General features: G+C 41.2%; 1 protein-coding gene across 2 annotated transcripts in view; it reads left to right on the top strand.

The window, feature by feature from the left end:
* The first annotated feature begins 1268 nt into the window (after positions 1-1268).
* hip1 (huntingtin interacting protein 1) overlaps positions 1269-23697 on the top strand; it is a 52576-nt gene continuing 30147 nt past the window's right edge. Inside the window, exons 1-4 of one of the 2 annotated variants that reach the window (XM_028572964.1) lie at positions 1269-1592; positions 21617-21680; positions 22427-22569; positions 22780-22836. In XM_028572964.1, the coding sequence (XP_028428765.1) occupies positions 1476-1592; positions 21617-21680; positions 22427-22569; positions 22780-22836 (381 nt within the window). In that variant the 5' untranslated portion in view covers positions 1269-1475. Of the gene's footprint in view, positions 1593-9812; positions 9943-21616; positions 21681-22426; positions 22570-22779; positions 22837-23697 lie in introns of those variants that run through there. The other variant, XM_028572965.1, reaches the window with a different exon arrangement.

The raw sequence follows: 23697 nt of genomic DNA, 5'->3' as shown, positions 1-23697 counted from the left end.
TACTGTTCAGTACCTGTCTATTTTTACTTGGACAAGTTGTGTTAGTACTAATCAGGACACCATAAGGGAACTCATTTTTTTTGTTTCCGGCAGAGCGTATGGCATTAAAAGTACTGTATTGTCAGTCACTAGCAATTAAACCTGATTATATTATATAAAATATAGATTCAAATATTTTTCTTGCATATTACTATGTGATTGTTAGAGCAAAAGGGCAGGAATTATGATTTCTCCCATTAAATTGTTGCTGCCTACAACAACAAGCATCATTTCAACAACTATAATAAATGCAATTTCTATAATTATTGTGTTTTTTTGGTCTTAATTTACTTCTGCAATATAATATACAGCAATAGTTTAAAAGCTTAAGACTAAATATCACTGTTCCTGAAGTTGCCTGAATTCCCCAACCCAGCCATATTTTTTGTTAAGATGTATATGTTATATCTGTACAATAAGACTGCAGGAGTATTTCTTTTGGAGGGGGCTAGAAAATAAAAATCCCAACAGATGCCGTGGGCGGGCCCTGCTGCAGCTCCAGCCAGTGGCTACAACACTGGGAAGAGTCAGTCGGTGACAGTTGCCAGAGAAAATATCCAAATACATCTATTGCAAATGGAGATCTTCCGGGTTATAGTTAAATACGAGTTAATTAGTAACAAGTAATTATGACACTACAATCTTGTTTTACATGTAAGAATTGGACCTAATTTCATTTCACGCATTACAGGTTTAGTCTTCAACTTTTTTTAGGCCAAGGACCCTTTAACTAAAAGAGAGACGGAGCAGGGACCCCTACTAGGCCCCGGTCACCCACTGTCACTGACAGTCAATTCCCCCAATCCCCCCCCCCCCCAATACTAAGCTATTCAAATAATTATTGTTGGCATGATTTTATGAATGATTATTATGATTATGATTATTATGAATGTTTTAATGTTGAACATACATGTGGCACACTAAATCCTCAGGATTAACTATCTGTGAATGGCTACCTTAGTGACTACCTACCTGTAGGCTAGTAAGCCTATCATTATGTTTTTTTTTAACTAATAGGCTGCTTTATATTTGCTAATAATATGTTGGATTCATGTCAAAAAATTTAATATATTTAAATAATTTGGTGCCCCCCTGCAGTAACTGAAGACCCCTTAGGGGTCCCGGACCCCCTGTTGAAAATCTCTGATTTACAGACGAAAACGTTGGCTAAGGGGTTTTATTTTGAAAAGCGGAAGTGTCCCCTTCCTCTAAGCCTGGCTGACTTTACACTGGTGCCGTTCAGGCTGCTCCTGTCATTGACTGGGGTGGTGGACAGAGAGGCCAAATGATCCAGTGAAAGGGGCGACGAGTCCAGCCCAGCATGGACTGCTGCCCGCCATAGTTAGTGCAGCTTTTATTTTTATTTTTATTTGTTTTTCAGTCTAGCCTTTTTTTTTATCGGCTGAAAGTTTTCGCTGCTGTGAAAAAAGACGACAATGGATCGAGTGAAAAGCTCCATGCAGCAAGTACCCAACGCTATTCCCAAAGTGATCCGACGGACTGGAGGGGCCAACAGCCTGGAGCTGGAGAAGGAAAACTTTGAGAGAGGGCAGGTATGGAGCAACGGGGGGTTTCACATTATTGTAATGATAGCATTATTTTCCTGAAAGCGTGGGATGAAGCCAAGTCCTGGCAGCTAGAGAGGCGCTTTATACGGTGGGAGTAGTCATGTCAGAATGTTTGCTGTCAGCTCCTTAATTAAACTGTACATTGTGAGATTTTGACACACAATCACCGCATTTGACATAGTTTTGATACTTCGCTGTTTTTGTACTTGATCCAGATTATAGGTTAGACAGTGTTGCCTTTCCTGATGTCTGCCTGTGAGCAGAGATACCAATGAGTCCACTGTACAACAAAAGAGCTGTTGGAAATGTAGGTCAATGGCCTTTTTGAATTCAGATATCTCTGCTGTTTAGCCTATCTGCTGGATAAATCAGAAAAAGAGTTGAGGCTGTGTGGAGCTGAGTCAAGTGTGACAGGCTGTCGGTAGCCTACCTTTTTTATAGGTCTCCAGTAAAGGCGTGCACGATCAGTGATGATGGTATGATGAGATCTAAATAAAGAGATAAGGACTGATTTTTCTTTGTTTATTTTGTTTAGTTTTCTGTTATGGCTTCTGGTGAATAATGAATGCTGTGTAGCTTCAAAAGCTACATCTGCCTTTGCAGTAAGGACTCTCCCAATGAGCATATGTATGTAGGCTGCTGTTACGCTGTGGAGCCTGCTGCTTCCTGCCTGGTGGTCTCCCCTCCCCTCTCCCCAGACCAGGCACTGGGGAGGGAAAGGGGGCAGAAAGTAGGTCAGATAAATCAAGGCAGCACAAACTGCTGTGGTAGTGCTGCAACATAGTGCTACAACATGCTTCTCCCATTTACAGCGGCTGCTAAATTCGACAGTAGGTATTTGGCAATTCTGCGTCTGGATGGTTGCATACAATTTGCCCACCCCCCTCTCAGTCCCCCACGCCTCTCCCATCCGGAACAGTAGCAGCATGGATTAGAGTGGCTGGGAAGAGACGTATGGTGGCTTTATGTGTCCTGAGCCAAGCCTGGTCACTAGGTCACTGTCAGGCTCCTAAGATCCCACCCTCTGAAAGTGTGTCAAGGCAAAATTGGCTCCTGGATCACAACACAATACATGTACATCATTTCTTCTGAGTTCTGATAACATGTGTTGTGGCAGTTGAAGTAAAAAGACATTTGTCTGAATGGAATATAGCCCTAATTTGTCTGAGATAATTTAAACGAAGCACAGAGCTTTGCAGTTGATCAGCTCACCGCTACCATTAAGGAGGGTGAAAGCCCATTTGCTATTATTTATCAGTGTTCCATGACTAGACCGCAGCACATTCAGCTGTTTTGTTCTTGATACCAATTGTGCCAGTTTCATTTGGTTGATTTTTGACTGGGGGATCCAGAGCCATGGCAGGCAGTGTAGGAATCAATGAAGCTGCTGTCTACTTTACAGGGGATCAGCAAGAGATAATCTGATGTGATCTGTTGTGCTCTAAAGCTTCCTAAATCTGCTGGGTGGCTGGCTTTCACCTCCTGTCTGTCTGCATATCTGTCTGTCTGCTTCTGTTGTCTCCAGTTATCTCTTTTAAGCAATAAAGTCCAGTGAAAGCTTAATACATGTTTATATTAATAAGCCCATGTTAAGTATGAAGTTCTTCCATATTATTGTAGTCTCGCATTGCCAGACCTTCCTCCACAACGCTGCGGAGGAGGGTCTGGCTAGTCCACACAGCATTCCGGGATAGAAGAAAAACGTGCTCTGGTTAATTGGCATTTCTTTAAACTAATCACAATCGTCATGAGCGGCGCTAAACTCGCTGCAAAGTACTTGTTTTGGTGGAACGTGTACGTTCAAAAGTTGTTTTTAGTCATGGGAGAGAAAACTCAGATTGGACAGATAGTCTAGCTAGCTGTCTCAATTTACCATGCAGACATCTGAGGAGCAGTTAACCATAGTCCTCATAAATTAAACGGAGTTTAAATTTCCAACACAAAGAAAGCGGAATGAAACGGACATCGGCAAAAAGACATGCATCCAGGGGAATTTCCTGCGGCACCGGAGCAATCCCGGATGTGGAACGTCATGGATATAGACTAATATTATTATGACAGAAGATCGAAACAAGCAACTTTTTGAGTTGTTAAAGTTGGTTGCTACCGATATGAGTGTGTTAACCACAGAGCAGGATAACTTTTGTAATCAGTTGCAATGCATGTAGAGAAATGTGTCACTAGAGAAACGACTGTCAGCAGTATGTCAGTACAAAGCCAGGGTAAACAGCAGATTATACAGTATGTTCTTCTCAACATGCAACCTACAGTTACAAGCTATGAGCAGTGTGCTCTTCAGACAGCAGGCTCACCTACTGTAAGGCCATAGCTGTGTAAAATGCTGATTCTGAGAAGTGTATCTCTGTTGAGTTGGGTAAACAACCATGGTGTTCAAAATCCTCTCTGCCATAGTGTCCACACTGGGTTATAAAAAGAAAGAAACAGGACAGCCCTATAGCACACAGCGCCTGTTTTTAATGACATGTTTTGCCTCATAGTAGCAGCTAACTCTTTAATTTAGAGTTTAGGGGGTTTAATCTTTGGTGTGTGTGTCTTGAACGGCATTCCATCTTTTGGTGTTCTAAATAGAAGAAACCCAACAAGTAAATAACAACTTAGTACTAAACAACTGTTATAATCTTTATTTTAAGGCTCCAAATCAGAGATGCCAACCCTTTCCTAGATTGCAAAACCATCTCCAAGCTGTCAGAGGCCAGGATTTTTCATTTGAAAGCTGGTGTAGGTAGTAATCTCTGGACCGATATGAGCCAAAATTAGTGCTTGTGGAAAACTTCTGGGGCACCAGTTCCTCAGTTGGGACATGCAGCGTGATCCCCTGAGTGACACCACATTGTATGTTACATAATTAAGGCCTTAAAATTAGACTGGCTGCCAGCCTCCTTCTCCTTTACTTGTCCACCCGGATGTCATTGAGGAGTCCGGTTTGTATCTGTATTTGAAGACATGCTTGTTTGGCAGTTGGTGTGAATTTATAGCAGTGTTTAGTGACCTTTTCTATCTTGTTAAACTGTCAATATTATAGTCGGTTAGGTCAAGTCTGCATTCATTTTACTACCACTTGGAGTAGTAGAACTTTTCAACCATTTACTGTATCTAACCTGTTTATCCATTACTTTTAGCTACCTAATGGTTTTGATGGCTACTCCATTACTTTTAGCTAACAATTTAAAACATTTACTTTTAGCCAACTTTAATTGCTAATCTTTTTTTAGCTAAAAATTTAAACTGTCCATAACTTTCAGCTATTTCAACTGCTAATCCATTACTTTTAGCTACCAATTTCAACGGTTAATCCATGAGCTTTAGCTAATTCCTTTTATCTTTTAGCTAACTTAACTGCTAATTCATTACTTTTAGCTAATGATTTCAACCATTTATCCATTACTTTCAGCTAACAATTTATCAGTTACTTTTAGATAATTATTTCAACTTTATCCATTAGTTAACTATTTTAACTGTTAATCCATGACTTATCCATTGGTTTCTTTTACTTTGAGCTTACAATTTAACTGCCCCTCCTGTCTGCCAACTAGTTTTTACGCACTCTCAATTGTTACATCTGACTGAATGTGTTCTCAAAATATATTTGAACAATTAAATGGCCTAATTTTTTTAAAATTAGTTTATAACACTAATCTCTCACATCTTCTAGCAGCTGCAAAAATACCCCATGTTTACAAGTAGCCCTGGTTGGGAATCACTGGGTTACAGTATGGACCTGCGTTAATGAACAACCCTTAGCCAATGCACCCTCTTTAGTGCTGTTCGGTGCCCTGGCAGCTGTGGAATTCAGGGGAGGAGCGGGGCCATGGGCCTCGGGCACAAGCAGAGCTCAGCAGGGCGGACATAGACAAGAATTTTTTAACACCCCGTCTCTCTGCCTCTTTCTCCACTGTATTTTGTCTCTTTGCCTTGTTCTCCCCTCCATCGTTTATTGTCTGGAGTCTTCCTTTGCTTTATTTACATCCTGCTATTTAAAGTGCAAGAAAGTTATGGAAGGACATCCGCATACATACAGTACACAGACAAGCATGCAAGCATGAAAGAGAGACCATTAAAAGCACTGAGGCGGCAGAAACAGCAGGCGGTGGTTTGTGGCCTCATTGCACTAACTGGCTGTAGAATAGTGCAACGATGAGTTCCTGGTGGCATTAACAATGGCTTTGATTTACACATTGTTTTGGAGTTTTCATCTATGTTTTACAGCACAGTAAAGTGGAAAGAGAGAGAGAGAGAGACAGAGATGGAGTGAAAAGGAGGTGTAGAGGGCTGTGGGTGGGTGGCTGTGGTGAGACCAGTGGAGGTGTCGGTAAGAACAGTTCTTGTCCAATCACTTTCAATTCCACAATTCTTTTATTCCAAGCATTATCAAGAAGACAGGTTACAGGTTTGTATGGTTACGTGTTTGGGTGTGTGGTTTCTGAGGGGGAAGGATATGGGATATGGTTAGTCTCACAAAGGCACAAACAAGGCCACAATAAACATACATACATAATCTGCTCAGTTATTAACTTAACAATGAATAGAACTACTCCAATGCACATATCTCAGATAACTCAAACGAGCAATGTAAACTTATTTTACTTGCAACTGTTCAATATACAGCACAAGCAGGAATACAGGAGAGGCACTCGCCTTATAATGACATTAGCACTTTCTTTCAGAGTATGCCAAGTGAAACTATGGAACTTACATAGAGCAATAACGCACACAAGGCAGGAAACACAGCATGTCCAGCATCAAAGATCCTCCATGTGGTTTTGAACAAAGGAAAGGGCTGTGTGCACAGGTGCTGCCTATTTGAGTCTGTGGCTGATTGAGGCAGATTGATTGCAGGTGTGGTAAACTACAGATGGAACTGAGTGGCAAAGTATAGGGGGCGTGGCAACTGCAGGACAGAGCTGGAATCTTCCAAACATGGAGTGTTGTTTTTGTTTTACATGCAGCAAAGGTCAAAAGTCAGACTGAAACCTGCATCATCTGTGTAAGCGTATGGTTTGCAAATTAGCCTGTTCCTCATTTTAAATAATAAATTAAAAAGAGTACAGATTGTATGTACATTCTGCACTGACTTATGGAGTTAACGTTCAGTCAATAAGCTCTTATTGCTCATCTTTTCAGTCATTCAATATGTTATTGACAGGAAGAAATTAATAAAAATAGAAACTCAATAAGCTCATTGACAGTCTTTTAGTAATTTTCTGTATATTGGTAGTTTAATAAAAAAAAGAAATAGACATAATAGAAGACTATTTTAACACTTGTAGTGCTGATCTCCACAGTGCTTTCGCACCACTTGCGTGCTGCTCTCATGCACGGTGTAGCCAGTTTCATTGATTATTGTGGAAGCGTAGTGTTGGAGCTTCCCCTCCGCATACGTTACGCATGCAATGTAGCCGTCCTGTAAGGCTGAATTATATTAACATAGATATTGTCTGATAAATTAGGTATGGTAAAACACTATACAATCACATTTAAAGTGGTCAAACTGATGTTCAATGCAGTGAACTATGTCCTAACTATTCTACATTACAACAGACAAAGCTTTAGCTACATTTGAATAATCAACATGATATGATTATTAGAGTTTATGATTCCATTAAAAGGTTATAAACAATAATATAAAATCATTGCCAAGCTCTTGTACTGATCATGCCAACTCGCATGGATAGTTGTTAATTTATACAACACGTCAGAATGAAAGAGAAAGTATGTTTATAAGGACGCACTCAGAATTTTACCTTTTATTATCTGACAGATGTCTGAGCCCAAATATCTTCTGCAAACCTGCTTTAATGCAGCAGACTGATTTAAGAATCCTATAGCATGTACAGATGGTGGACACATATGTTGATTTTAACAAAATGTTGGCTCATTTCTGTATTGGACTTTAACATTGGGAGACATAGAGTCGACCTGAAAAACTACACATTATAACCTCAGTCAGTCTTGCATGAGAGGACTTTACTCCTGTGCGCAGGCTTTAGCCTGTTTGCTCAACACAGACCATGTTTTGCTTCAGAGAACTTTAATGTGGAACACTTTTATTACTGCAAATTTTTTAAGTTATATCAAAAAGTTATGCTATCAGAGGTATCAGCTGAATATCCCATATCTGCACCAAATCTGTATTGGACAGTTAGGAATCTGCATAGTTGTAACATTCAAAGCAGACATATTTTTGTTTATATTTGTTAGGTATTGATAGACTTTAATTTTTAGCAGGACTTAAAGACTAAAATTCCTCCGTTGCTATTAAATAAAGCATAAGAAAACCATATGTGATATCACCATTACACAAAGAGGTTTTGTGGTGTTTGATGAGTTGTCTCCAGCACTAAACAGGCAAGTTAGTTGGAACCTCATCCACACAAGTCAGGTAAAACCATCATTTTTACTCCTTGTCTTTCACCCTATAAATGTGTAATATTTGAGGAAGGAAGGTACTCTGTGTCATTAATTTTTAGAAGCTAATTGGAATGGAAAGATGGTGATGAGGAGATGACACATAATGTGATTTTTATTAAAAGGGAAAGGGTTTTGGTTGGCTGAGTGAAGGCCAGGCAGAGACAGAGTGGGACTGCTGTATGTGAGAAATGCTCTGTGAGGCTGCCCTCACAACGAAGGGCCCACGCCGTACCAGGAAGTGAAGAGACTCAGTGGAAAAGAGCTGGCATTGTCTGGAGACAGACTGTTTATTTTGAGCAGCCTGGAGGTATAATGTGCAGCACCAATGGTATAATGAGTAGCATATTGATTATCGTGGCTGGCATGGTCTCGGTCGGTCAGCTGATGTCCTGTGATTGTATAGAAAAGCCTTTTTAAAACAGTGGCCTAGATTTAAAAATGGACCTTTTTAGGCGTATTGTTTCTGGTGGGATCTACATGACAAGAGTAGCATTATTATCCTTTAATAAACCAATTTACATTAGAAAAACTACTACTACTCCATTTATTAAAGAAAACTACTCTTGACAAAGCTCCAGAGGGACCGAAACGTTAGTTTTCTTCAATGGTGATGCTGCAGCAAGAGCAGTGTGCGGGATTTTCTCTTTCTTCATGTCCTTGTTTTCTAATACTAACATTAACTATGGTTTAAAGTGTCCCAGTAAGTTGTTACAGTGAGCCAGCATGCACAATACCAGGACCCTGAAACTGAAGCATAAATGGCATTCTGCTATTAATTCATTCTTTTTTTAAATTCACATTCTTCTGTGACAAATGCCTATTGTAAAACTCTAAAATACCAGGCTCGCATCAAACACAACTGTGCCGTGAAGACAGAAGATGTTGGTTGACAGTCTTAGAGAAACCAGATGGGGGCATCAGTTACCTAGAATTGCTCTCATGGTGAAAACTGAGCTTTTTTCCCTTCCCACAGGCCTCTGCGCTTTAAAAACCAAATGAAGCATGCGCAGTCATGTAATATTTATTTAAAATCCATATGTTTTAGTAGTGTTATAACAATAGCTACTTGTGGTCATGGTTTGTGTATGTGGTGTGGCACGCTGAACAGGAGAGAAGGCTGAGGGGTGTCCACACCTTTTCTTGAAAATGACTCTTTAACGAATGACAATATTGACATCATCGCCCTAAGGAACATCCTCCAAGATTTTTGCTTATTTTTTTTGTAGTCTTCTGCTGCAGGCCAGGTGAAACAAAAGAATTGGTGATCATACTACCTCCTAATAAAAGGAGCACCAGTGGATATGCAGCTGTCTTCTCATTTCCTGGACATCACCTCCCCTCTTTCAGGACCCCCGTTCGGTCCCCGGACCCAAGCTTGGGAACCACTGGGTTTTAAGCCATCCCTCTCTGCAGGCTCCGTGCTACTATTGTCTAACAAGAGAGCGGGCTATTTGCAAAATAAAGGTAGCCTACTGTCTTGGTCTTAGCCGCTGTGTGGGCTGATACATACAAGCAGGTTGGGGTTTTAACGTGAAGCTGAAATGAGCGGGTATTATGAGCGGTAGTCCTCTTGTGTTTTCCTCCCTGAGAGCTTCGGCTACTCGGCTGTCGGATGCTGGAAGTCCTCGCCGATAAGGGAGCACGTAGGGCTCGCAGAGAAAAAGGAGAAAGGACGCGGAAGGAAGGAAGGAAGGCTAGGGGAGCATTTTAATACCAAATCGGGACACATGTTGAGCTAACGGCCCGCTCCACCTCCCCCCACCCCTTTCTCCTTGCCAATGCATTTGTTGCCTCAGTCGCCTTCCCGTTACTAATTACTTCGCGTTAGGATACAGCGGATCTCCTCTCTGGCTCCAAGGATCCTCGCTCGCCGTTTTAGGGGACGATCATGGATCTCAGTAAAATCGTAAGTGCTGAAGAACAGATTTGTATTGTTTTCTTAAAAAAAAAAAAAATCACCGACAGCAGCCCATGTATACACTGAGACTTTGCATGTTTTCTTGGAGGTGGAGGTGGGGGTGGTGTCCGAGAAGTCCTGTAACACACACACACACACACACACACACACACACACACACACAGCGGGCTGTTTGTGCGATTACTTGTATATTATGATCTATGCAAGCGGGGACTTGTTGCCGATTATTGCAGATATAATGTGGGCAGAGGAAGTTTGGATTTTGTTTAAGGTCCGAGCAGCAATATGGCCACAGGGTTCTTGAAGGGGGTCTGATCCCAGCTCAATAGAAGAACAGTTTAAATCCACTTCAATTTATTGGAAATGATCACATTAAGACACAGAGATCACAGGTTTAAACTGTACAAAGACTGTTAAACAAAGCTGATAAAACAACAGCAACCAAAACTGTATCCTATGTTGTGGACATTAACACATGGACATATGCAGGTTTAACTGAGTCTAATTGGGGGTCCGAGACATGAAAATGTCTGAGATGTGCATGTGCTCTTCTGTTGCCCAGTGCGTTCTGCTTTTTACACAGCTCAGTCTCCAGCTGCAGGTTAGTGGAAATAAAGTTCAGCAAAGAACAGCTTAAATGTGCCATGAATATCAATTGCAGATTGTATTGATGTTGGTTGGAGACAAACCTCAAAGACACTGTGTCTTTGTCTAGCTCCCAGCGTGTTTAACAAATTAAAGAGACAATAGGTATTAATTTAAAGTCAAGTGAGATGGTTGTCTTTCTTACAAGCAGGACAGTAGAAACAATATTTAATGGTGCGTGGAAGCTAACCCAACTCAAATCTTGTGTGCATTTCATTTTCCTTTCCTTTGAGTGCTTTGAATGATGCGATAGAGGCTACCAGGCTGGCTAAAGTGTCCAGAGTGTACTGGAGCAGGTGCACATAAGCCAAAGCAACAAGACCGGCCTTTCACTGCCAACATGGATGGATGGGTGTACTTTTAGCCCTTTTTATAGTAGATGTGGGGGAGGGTGGGTGATACAAACACATCCATTAGTCCTCTTTCCAATGATCCTCAGCTAAGAAAGTTTGTATTGAAGGAAATACTCTGAGAATCAAAAATGGAAATTGTACACAATCATAGTGGCAAATGTATGAAGAGGTAGAATCCAGACAGTTCCTTTTGATAACTGGAACAGGAAAATCACTCTGATTTCTGAAATAAATCCCAGCTGCCCACATGAAGTCAGTCGGGACATATAGCGCAGACATGGCGTAGGTGTAGTGGTGTGAAATCTCTTCCTGCAGATCTTCATTCAGTTGCATTTTACAGGCTATTTGAGACAAATGTATTGATGTTATTGGAAAACAGTCTTGTGAATCTAACAGAACCCCCCTCAAAGCTGTTCTCCTTGGTTGATTGCCGCCTTCTTTCTACTGCTATGTTTTGGCTTTTTGGCATGTAGTGAGACGCAGTAGTATGAAAACAAAGTCTAGATGCAAGCCTTGTCAGCAAGCATACTCTACATTCCAACACTGCATATAAGTTGGTGATGTACAGCTGAGCCAATTCCTTGCTGGATTTAAGAGTTTTGAGGAACTTGATTGCATGAAAGATTTACATGGTTTCTGTTTGGAGTGGCATGATGTTGAATACTTGTACAAATGTCCAATAAACAATATTTTTTAGTGCCATTGCAGTGAATGCCGATACTGATATTTTTAATTTCCGCACAGTAGCCCCAATAGTGGGGCCACTTTAGGTGTACAGTACCTGTCGCACATGCAAAAAAAAAAACTGTTGACCTTTGGTCAGAGAAAACAAGCTATTTGTAGATGTCACCTTGGGCTCCAGGAAATATGATGGGCATTTTCTGACATTTTATTAACCAAACAATGAATTGATTGAGAAAATAATCGGCAGGTTCATTGATAATTAAAATATTATTATAGCTCTACGTGTAACAAGTAAACAGAACTGCATAATAAGGGCTAAAATAAAGGAAAATGCACAGTGATTTATTTGTAATCTAGGCACATGTACGTACAGAGGAGCAAACAGTGTCGTCCCTGATTGACATGCCTTTTTTTTGCCTCCACATAACTTAAGTAAAGTCTCTAACGATGCACATCAAAAGATTCCTTGAACAAATGTAACAAATTGAGCTGGCAGTTGCCAGTCAAACAGACTGCGGTGCTTAGAAAAAAAAAAAAAAATTGACAACAGTCTGTTTGCTGCAGGAGTTTTACTTTTGTGTGGCGGTTTAATTGGTGTCAGATCGCAACATAGTCAACAAGTCCTTTAGGAAAACGCACCCCCGCACACAAACTGTTATGTTCACGTGTGTTCAATGTCGGGGAGTAATAAGCAAGTGGGCTGAGGAGCCTCGCTGAGCTGCACAGATGTTCCTTTTATAATGTGTCGTCATGACATCACCGGTCCTGCAGGAAGTTGAGCTTTAGAGCCGGGACTCCTTCACACGAGGCTGCAGAAAGCGGTCCTATTAGGACCGGCTCGTAAACCTGCCATGGGGGTGTGGGCCGGAGAGTTTAATTATGCTGTGGCCTGGCCTTCAGCATCATGTGTGTGTGTGTCTTTAACCAGCTGCTGCCCTCCACCTCTGCCCCCAGGAACAGAAGCCCTCTGAGGTCACACATTGCAAATATCCTTAAGCTCTATGTTTTCATGCTTTTTTTATTGGGCTCTTTAGAGACGGTGTCATCCCACTGGGCATATCCATGTCACTAAATGCCCTGTTATTAATGGGATGGAAGATGCTCTGAGCATTCTGTGAAAAACCATATCCCAGTTACAGTCTGAGGCCCTGTTTACACGACAACGCCCGCGGGGTGAAAACGAAAAAATATTGTATCAGATATGCCTTTCGTTTAGACGGCAATGGCGTTTTTGTGGCTTAAAAATGCAAAAAAGTGAAACCACCTTCCAGAGTTCCTGTCTAAAGGGTAAAAACGCAAACATCTGCTCCGATCTGCTCACGGTGGCACCCCATATTTCGTTACATAAATCAAAATATAGAGTGATTACTCGCCCATGGCCACTCCGCCGTTGGATATCCACAGCCTGCCTATACTTGGTCCACATGGCTTTCAGCTTTGATGATATCTGACTTTTACAGATAGCGTTTCTTTCTCGTGTGGATACGACGTCCCTCCAGGTATAGGATACTGCTCAAGAAATTCGGTCCATATGTCTATATATTTTGACTGGCAGGACTCCCAGTCCACACCTTTGTTGTGACTTTGTAATCTAAGGTTGTTTGGAGCAATAACCTCCTCGTCTGTCCAGACAAAATTGTTAGCTTTTATTGTTCGCTTCGCCATGTTTTGGTTTCGCGTTACTAGGGAGAGGAGAAGGAGAGAGGAGGAGGAGAGGGAGAGAAGTAGAAGGAAGGTTCTATGCAGGCGCGTGGACTTGGTGGTGTTGTGTGGCAGTTCTTCACACTACCACCTAGCTGCCTGGTGTGCATACTACATTGAATTTCACACACTTTTGCGTCACCATATGCACGCCGATTCCCCCAAAAAACGCTTGTCTAAACGCGGAATGAAAAGTGAGAACGCAACTCCACTTTTGCATTTTCTCTTAAGATCGTTTCCGTCTAAACGTTAGGGCTGCTGAATGACTTATTTCCAAGAAACGTACGAGCACATCTCTGGTAAACACAAGAATTAAAGTGGTGCTTTTGCATGACTCTTTGCGGAGAAACTCAGATTTACAGATCTGCCGATTAAATCAACTAATCGATTAGTCGATACAATTGAATGAGTGTTAGTCGACTAAGAATTTCTTCAATCGAGCACAGCCCTACTAAACATAGCCTGAGAGTCATTTCAGCCCGCCAGCCTTCATGATTGTAATAAGGCTGATAGAGGCTGAGACAACATAGATGTTTCACCATCACTTATCAGCAGAATTATTACTTGCAATACAGATTCTGTTCACTGTGCTGATAATGGTGCAGATCAATATGCGAACTGCCTCATTTCCCTCGAATGAGGGCTATATAACGTGACCTTTGTGAGTTTGTAATGCTCCTTCTCACAGCTGGGTCTTTCCCTGCGTGCATTCATGTACACAGGGAAAATAGCCATTCTAAAAAAAGGGTCAGGCTCCTTTTTAAGAGGCGATGAGTGACTGTTGTATGAGAGCGGATGTTCATGTCAAATGCAACACGTAAGATGGTCCTTAAACAAGCAACACAGAGGGCTCTGTTCAGGGGAGTGACCTTTGGAATTGGGTGGGGTTACTTTTGGAAAAATGTTTGGGCTCAAAACGCTTTTCCATTTATTATCTGATTTTTAAAAAATTTGTTTGTAAGAAGTGCCATTTCATGGTGTGGGAAGATGTGTGTTTATGTGAAACACGCTGTGGTGAGGCTAGCTTTTGGTTTCAAGCGTTTATTTTTGGACGTGCATGTTGAACCGTGTTGTATTATTTTCAAGGAAATGGGAATGTATTTTTATATGTTCAAACCTTCCTTCCCTTTTCAAAATGCTGTGTTTTGATTTTATCGTATGGGTGACCCTTTGGTTTCAGTTGCATCGTTGCCTATACCTTTTTAATTATCAGTACTATGGCCAAGAGTGACGTGAAGAGTAAATCCACTTCTTGTTACAACTTGGTCTTAGAGGAGATCTGACTGCTCACGTCTGTTGCCCCCTTGTTCCCAGATCTCAATAATTACTTTTGCAAGGGCGATAAGGATTTTATTCATAATTAAAAGCCAGAGCTACAAATATAAGACCCAAGAAGTTGTTATAAGTCGTGGTGTTCCTTTTAAAGACACCTGGAAGAATTTGACAGGAAATGTGAGAGGGTAAAAGGAATGAAGTGTTTGGCCTGACTGACTTGCTCGGGTGCTGTCTGGGTCAACTGAGCAAGGTTTCTAACTGGGCATTTTTCAGCAGGCAGGAAATGGGCAGTGCAGGGTGTGCCAACACAGGAAGCCTGACTGAGCGCCTGCACCCCTCCCCACCACTACCACATCTACCCCCAGTGCGTCAGCCACAATGACCATGCCTCCACGGCCGCACCTCAGCATTACAGGGCTGCTGCATTCACAGACAGCCGTGCGTGTTTCCTGTTGTCATTCCTCCCTTCATCCCCTCGCTGTACACCCATCCCCCTGTACAGTACAGTCGCTGGACAAGTCTCAGCAGCAGCGTTGCCACCTGCTGCCATGATGTGGCTTGTAAACCACATCTCAAATGTTTGAAAAGCTCACTGTTACATGGAAAAGTACAATTGTAATTATTCATCAACAGTTTGGTTTGGTGAGGTTTAAAAGATAAGTTTTGATAAGGAAGCTAATATTTAGGATTGGAAGACTCTAGATCTCCATTGTGGCAAGTGTTTGACAAAAGAGAATGCCAGGGCTTGTAATGGCATCAAATAGTGTACTGGATAGACATCTTGTACGTCTAAATTTGGACTCACAATATAGATGGAGTTTAACAATGTGTTTGAGGGTTGTAGGTACTGCACTGCATGTGATTTTTTTTTTTTTTTCTCCACGTTTTTTCGTCAACTTCTGTGCATGCCTGTGCTTTTTCTTACAAGTACACTTGTTAAATGCAGTTCACATGCGTAGTTCCCAAGGTCTAAATAAAGGCTGAAACTAACTAACTTTGTTTTGTTTTATCTTTTTGGACAATGTGGGTGAAAACCATAGATACAATTGTCCAACAAAAATCTCCCATCACCATTTCTCAGTGCCCAATGTGATACCTTCAAATAACTTGTTTATTTCAAACATATTGTATTTAGAGTAGGGCTGGGCGATATGGAGAAAATCAGATATCGCAATATTCTTGACCAAATACCACGATGTCGATATTCCGACGGTATTGGTGGGTTGACAATTGGTGCTTTTACAAAATATTTTACCAATGAAATTTTAGATAAATAATGTGGATATATTGACTAACTGGTTAAAGTCAAATAATAGAACCGCTAGAACAGTCTGGTAAGTTCAGAAAATGACATCACTTTACTGTAATGCAGTCTGTGAAACCAGGAAAAGACACTTGGCCATATTACAATAGAACATTATACAAAATCTAAGAAGATATCTAGTCCAATATATCAATATCAATGCAATATCGATATATTGCCCAGCCCTAAATCAGAGGGAAAAAAAGCAGCAAATCCTCACATTCAAGATGCGGTAACCAGTGAAATGATTAAACGTTCCCCAAAATAGTTTCCCTTTAATAAGCTGTCTAATCGATTAATGGACAAATTGTTTCAGCTCTAGTCCAAATACATTTAAAGCCCCACAGATACAGCAAATCACAAGAAAGGAAATATTGCAAAAACATTGGAGATACATCGAGTAAGTACAGTACCTAAGCCTTGACTTTGTGATTAAATACTTGAAAGAGCCAGTCAGAAATGTTGCTCTGATAAATTTGTTCAGCTAAAAAGACTGCAGGAAAGACGCATGATATGCATGATAGACTATCATGGGTGCTCCCGGCTCTGTGTCCTCCTCCCTCTAGACCTAAATGACTAGGGGTCATGTAATCATAGTGCTGTAACTCAGATTAATCACTCCACTCCCATACTAAATCATCGGGGTCACACAAGGATACCTCCTCCGCCTCCTCGACCATGAGAATTTAAATCCGCGATCAAGTTTTCCTGAATTCTCTCTGCCCCCTTTCATTTTGGCCCTGGTGAGGTTCATTTTCTCATGATTGAACATGGGTTCATCTCAACATTAATGTTGACATAGCGGAGACAAAAATAACCATACCATCATGGTGGCGACCATGATATGATGACATATCTCCAGGACAACGTGGACATCAATTTGCCAAGGCATGCATTAGTCACCAGCTCTTGCGACTGGTTAGAGGAGTCAGGGTGGGGAAGTGAATCGATGAGCGAGGGCTGTTTCATTTAGCAGGCAGAAGATGCTTCCTCTCTCTAGGCTCTGAGCACTGACCCTTCAGTGGACACAGCCAGGCTATGATCAGCATATCAATGCCCTGCTTTCTACAGAAGGGCCGTTTGGAGCTTGCCAGGCTTAACTTAACATACTTTCAACAATGTATCAATAACACTTTGTTCAAAAGCAAAGCTGTGGAGAAAAAAAAAAAAAAAAAGATGTTTCTTTTGTAGATACCAAGATGCAAAAGGGAGTTTTGTCTTCAGCTGGCGATGAATTGAATACATCATTATTATAATTGTTGGGTGTAGTGTTGAAAGGGTGAAAGGAAGGCATGAGGGAGGACGTTCAGGAGGAAAGGAGTTGAGGTTTCTGTCCAAATTAACAAGTATAAGGATGACAGAGCTGATCTTTGCTCTTCATCCTCATAATCACCTGCTTCTCACCTCTGATTTAATTTCTCATCGTTTCACTCTGTCAGCTGGTCTGCGTAGCTGGCCGCACTGCGAGGAGCTAATAGGTCATTGATGCATCGATGCCAGCAGCCAATGCCAGGAGTCCCAGGCAGCTGGCACTCTCATTCAACCCAAACACAAAGTACAAAGTCTCACTGTGGGCTAATTGGGTCATCTTCACGTGGGAACCAGTTGCACTGCGAGTTTCTCAATCATCCCTTGATTTTTGGGTGTAAGTAACGGAGAGGAAAGGGGAAAATTACATGACATTGAAACAATTAAAGTGATGAAAACTGCTCTTCTTTATCAGTACACTAATGTGACATTGACGTCCAACAGCTGATATCAAGCATAAGAACATTTTAGGAGTGTCATTTTTACTACGTGACCCTTGTACTGATGACAACACAAGATCATGTTGACAGATTAGCAACCAGGACAGTGACAGGAAACAACACAAAAGTAATTTCCCTCTTTGCTAATGCCAGGCAGATGTGGCCAGAGTGCAAACAAAATGTTTTGGCTGCGCTAAACACTGAATTTGATTTTGGAAATATAACCTCTGACAGAGAGTCGGTGCTTGGGGGGAAAAGTGCAGCCCGCTAGCACCAAAAAAAGCTCTGGCTAGCTTTACGTGCTCGTGGTGGAAATGTAGCTAGTATGTTGTAATTATTGATTGCACCATGCTAAATGAGGGCCTCTACACCGTCAACAATCTTATAGTGTTTTTCATTTACAGTGAGAAAAATGACACTTAACAACAGGAACCAACTCTATAATATGTGGTTTTCTAGGTTTATATAAAAGACATAGTTCACTCCTGACCTTGGAAATACTAGTGTGCCAAAATTATTTTATAATGTTCACCTAGTAGTTTCTTTTTTCTGTAGCCTTTAACCACATCTCATGGTCCAAGGTCCTTCACATAATTAGGTTAAAAGCTTCAGAAAAATCTAGCAAGTGAACCTTGAGTTTAATCTATACATCAAGTAAATGATTTGGCTTATGGCTTCTGGAATAAAACCAAATTTTCTTCTGTTAGTTTTACATGCAGGCAATCTGAAACGCAGTCCCTATAGCATTATCTTAAAGTTGACATAAAGGACATGTGTGGTGTCATTGATAATATTATACACCTTTTTATGTTCGGCATTAAGCTGTGCAAGGGATCTCTGTGTTTTGCCAGTGACTTTAGAGCTGCTATTAACTTCCCCTCCCAACTGCTTCTGCAACACTGTTGTTTAATGTGCTGTGAAGATGAGATAAGAAAGTAAATGTGAGATGTTTGAATTCTGTTGACAAACAGTACATGTATAAACAGGAAGTGCAGCGTCTTACAAAGCAGATGCTCAAATTGATCGGTGACCTTTCCCTCGTGTTCTCGATCAGAGGAAACTGACTGTAGGTTTGACCACAGTCTTATTTCAGCTCTCTTCTGCACAGCCTGAACAAGACAGCGTAAACCCTGCTGTGTTTGACCTTTACAGTACTCACACACACACACACACACACACACACACACACACACACACACACACACACACACACACACACACACACACACACACACACACACACACACACACACACACAGCCGGAGTCATGGCTCAGGTTATGTGCTGATGCAACACAACAGGTGTGCTCGTGTTTAATCAACACCGTGCATGTTTAATGACAGGAGTGGAAGCGGGGTCAGTCAGGCGTCATGTTTACGACACACCCTGCGGTGTATCCTCGTCATCGCCAGGACTACGAGCCGAGCGCAGCCGGGTGGATGATGTTGAAGCGGCCTCATTCGTACGTTCCTCCCCCCTGCCCTAACTTTGCTTTTGTGAACCACTCCTGTGACTTAATCTGAATCTCACTCGTAAATTAGATTCACAGGACACAAAACTTTTGTTTTCCAACTTGCTGGAGCTGGTGATGATTTGTCATTCAGATGTGGTATGTGGGTGATGCCGTCTGCTGTTGTTCAGACAAGACAGGAGCTGAATTTCTTTTTAACTCCCAGTTTAGTTTTTGTTTTGAGGTGTGTCGTTGAAGGGTATTATGTTACGTTACAAATAAAATATTCTTTGGACATTTTAGATTCAAAACAGCCATGACACCTGTTAGCATATTCAAGGTTACAGATGGGTGCAGATGTTCTGGCTCAGAGGTTTAACTGATGATTTTAGCAGAGTGTGTTGGGTTTATGCCTATAGCTACCAATGCTCCCAAGTTCTTCCTCTTCCCTCCTTTATTCCTGCCTCCGTCCCACCCCTCCTGGCACACTTCTCCTCCTCCAGTGATTGATCACGGTGAGCTACCAGTCCTGACAGCTCACATACGGGAAGAGGAGGAGCAGACTCAGGACATCTGTGGGAAGTGAGATTATGAAACAGGCCTCCCGTCCTCTGCTGACCCCAGGAACCACAGTCATGGTTCATGATTACCATGCAAACCATAGTGACAAAACGCATGTTCAGCTTTATTTTTTTGAACGTCAGCATTTAGTAGGAGCATATTTTGAATTTAGGGGTTGAGATGTATGTATATCTTGGTTTGATTTTCTCTCATGTGCAACGTGATATGTCAGCCAGATGCCGCTCCAGAACACCTTGTTTTGAAAAGCATCTGAAACGGCTTTAACTCTCAAACAATGTGGGCCTGGATGTTCTAGCCGGAACATTTTTCATATTTTTTTCATCATACAGCTTTCCTGTTTGGCTGCTTAACATAACCTTGATGGAACATCAAGAAAAGAAAACAATAACAAGTACAGGATCTTTAGCCATGCTAGCAGCATGGCTCTATGGATGGCAGTGTCTGTCAGTCGGTCCAGACTGATATATCTCAAACAACTATGGATGGATTGCCATGAAATTCTGTACATATATTCATGGTCTCAAGAAAATAAATCATACTGACTTTGGTGATCCCCTGAATTTTACTCTAGTACTTACATGAGGTTGACAGGATAGAATGCCATTAAAAAGAGAAGTGAGCTTAGCAGACCGCTGTAGCGCCTCATCTCTGTTTGAGGCTAGCAGCTCGAGGCTACATTAGCCGCTACTAGCAAAACACTCCTGAATCTCTGATCAAACTATCGGCAGTCAAGTTGCATTGTGGGCGCTAGGTTTTCAGGATTTGGTTTGGATTAAAAATACGATATTTCTGGTTTTATAACTGTCCATTGTGAGTCTGAAGATGTAATAGGAGGACAATATAAATAGGTTATAGGTAGTAACAGGTAATAACGTTTATATTAATAATAACTTAGCACAGTCATCTGGTCAGAAGTTTAATTTGTTAAATACTTTGGTTTATGACTGAATACCTGCAAAATGACATTCCCATCAGCTTCCACTGTACTTTGTGTTTAGTTCAAGCAAATGTTAGCATGCTAACATGCTAAACATACAATGGTTAAACATGGTAAACATTATACCTGATTAACATTAACATGTTAGCACTGTCAAATTGCCATAGTACAAGTACAGCCTTACAGAGCGGATTGATTGCTGTCTAACTGTGCATATCAAAAGAGTTTTTGTATGAAGACTTAGATGATACTTTAAGTTGAGATGAAGTTGGAGGGGGCTCATTTTAAATCTGGCCAACATTTCTTTGTAAGATTTGAAAGATATTCCTCTGATTATCCACATGGGAGCAACTGTTGGTACTATCTCATTTGGTCTGCCTGGTTACAGTCCTAAGTCGTTCCATGGAAATGCAGGCTTCTGGATTTGAAATGGAAATCTATTTGTTACAGTGATTGCTTTCTGTCCACACTCTGAATAGAGACAATGCACATGATTGTTTCTATTTTATGATTCCATATTCTACGATTAAGACAGAATAAGGAGGTGTTTTTTGTTGGAGCAAAGACCCCCCACTGCCCTCTTACATACAATCAACATACTCTGTCGCTTCTCCCTAATTGAAGGTAGTGACTGTGTTCTGGAGGTGGAACATAAAGAAGAGATGTGATGCCATATGTGTCGCTTGATAAGACAGATGTTTGCCTCTGTAGAGCTCCTCAAAAGCAGAGAGGAGCTCAGGTCTCTCAGCGGCTGTTGAATACTAACTCTGCAGAAAATAGGTCAATCACCCTTAAATAAAAAAACTTTGCTGCTTCCAGATTCGTAGGAAAGGTTTCTGAAAGGTTTTCAAGTTTAAAAAAATACACACTTTAAAAACTTTTTTTTTTCTGTAATCAGTGTGAGAAAAAAAAGCTGTGAGCTGATTTGTGTTCTCCATTTTTTTCCTCTGTTCTCCTCTGCCCTTTCTTTCCTCCTCTTCACAGGCTGTCAGCATCAATAAGGCCATCAACACACAGGAGGTTGCTGTCAAAGAGAAGCATGCCAGGAATATCCTCATATTGTGTGTGTGTGTGTGTGTGTGTGTGTGTGTGTGTGTGTGTGTGTGTGTGTGTGTGTGTGTGTGTGTGTGTGTGTGTGTGTTTCTCCGTGGCTGCAGGGTTACGTTAGTGCAAGATCAAAACAATAAACTTAGTGTAACCCCTTCATCTTCATGTGGCCCTGCTGCAGAGCTAATTTAGTTGTTTGGAGTCTGCAAAGTCCCAGGGAGAGGAGGAACTAAATACAAAATATCTGGAGCTCATTATTTGGGGTTTTTAACTTTTCAAAAAAGATTTGTGTTTTTTAAATAATAAAGAACATGCAATTTGGATTTTAAAAATACCACTTGAACTGTAAATACTGAATTCTATATAATATATGATGAAGGTAATCATATTTCTACTACTTTTTACTTTACTTACAGACTCTTCCACATCATCAGCAGCTCACTTGTGTTTATTTAGTTTTTTTTGTCTGAGCTGCCAATGTTGTAAGAAGATTTAATTTAAAACTGTGGTAATCAGTGTCTTCTTGCTTCAAGAGAAACAACTCATGAAAGTTTTGTAAAAATCTGTTTAAACTGATTGTAAAAACATGGGTTTTACGTATGAAGATTGGTAAAGATTTAAAAAAGACAAGAAAAAGAGATGATGAAATGTAACATTGGTCACGAGCCACACTAGTGCCACACAGAAAGAAATGTTGGTATGTCATGCACTATAATAACCCCAGTGATCCTTGACCAGCCCCGTCACCCTGCATCTTGGGAACCCATCATGAGAAAGGCGCCCACACTTTCTGGGCAGCGGTCAACCGGCTTCCTCTCTCCAGCAACGCAGTGCTCTGCTGGAAGTTCTGCCACGTCTTCCACAAGCTGCTGCGAGACGGCCATCCAAACGTACGTGAAGATGACAATATTGTAACACCGTAACCGATTTTCACTCACATATTATTAAACTGCCCCGTGTGACAATTTCACTAATGATTCATTCTTCAGTTTATGTCACACCTCGTCTACATTTAGTTAATTATCTCTGATGAGTGCTGCTTTATGAACTCTTTCCCCCTCTTGGTCCTCCTCCCTCTGTCTCCGCTGATGTCCCTCCAGGTGATAAAGGACTCCATGAGGAACAAGGCTGATTTAACTGATATGAGCAGGATGTGGGTAAGGACACAGGGTATTATATTAATGTGGTCACATTACAGCATGCGGTCACAAGAAGGACCTTACTGTATGTCATAGGTGATCTTCTCTACTGGCGACTCTGTATTTTGAACATCAGTTGATTAAACATGGATGAATAACATACTTTTGTGTTAAAACATATTTTCCATCCATATAAATAATAATAGTTGTCTATTACTGAACCAGCTCCTGTAATTTGGCAGTGGCTAAAATGTCGTCAGAAACAACAACTTATTAGAGTGTGGTTTTTGACAGCAGCTGGAAGACACCTTTTCCTTTTTTCTTCATGATTGGACTGTGGCCAGAAGTGCCATGCAGCACCAATGTTTGATGATTTACCCTAAAAATAAGGAGAATTGTAATTAAGGATGCTTGTATTTTGTTTATTAACATGATCACAGTACAGCCACCAACTGTCCTCCTTGTCAGATTACATGATTTGTTTTTAGTCAGCCGGCTGCTGCCGGAGTGACAGACATTGTGTCCTGTGATGGACAAAGCCATGTAAAAGCGTGCCAAGTGTGACTGTCGGAACACAATGCCTGCCAGCTACATGTTGTGGCTAACAGACAGTAGTGTTACATAAGCTAGTCTGCTAGCTTCTCAGCGGGGAATCCCTGCTCTCACCTGTTTTGAAGGTGGCAGAGCTAAAAATAGAACGTGGTTTCTGTGTAAGTCTCATTGGTGATAACATTTGCATTGATCTAAGTGAGCGCAAGGCTCTTCACATTATTGATGACACCTCTGAAGAAATGAACAGGGTTTATTGTGTAAAGCTTTACAAAAGGCTGGGCAATATATCAATATTATATCAATATCGGGACATGAGACTTGATATCG

Source organism: Perca flavescens, chromosome 3 (assembly GCF_004354835.1).
Source record: "Perca flavescens isolate YP-PL-M2 chromosome 3, PFLA_1.0, whole genome shotgun sequence".
Lineage (NCBI taxonomy): Eukaryota > Metazoa > Chordata > Actinopteri > Perciformes > Percidae > Perca > Perca flavescens.
Note: the sequence above shows the minus strand (reverse complement) of the source record. Positions and strands in the feature narration are given on the sequence as shown.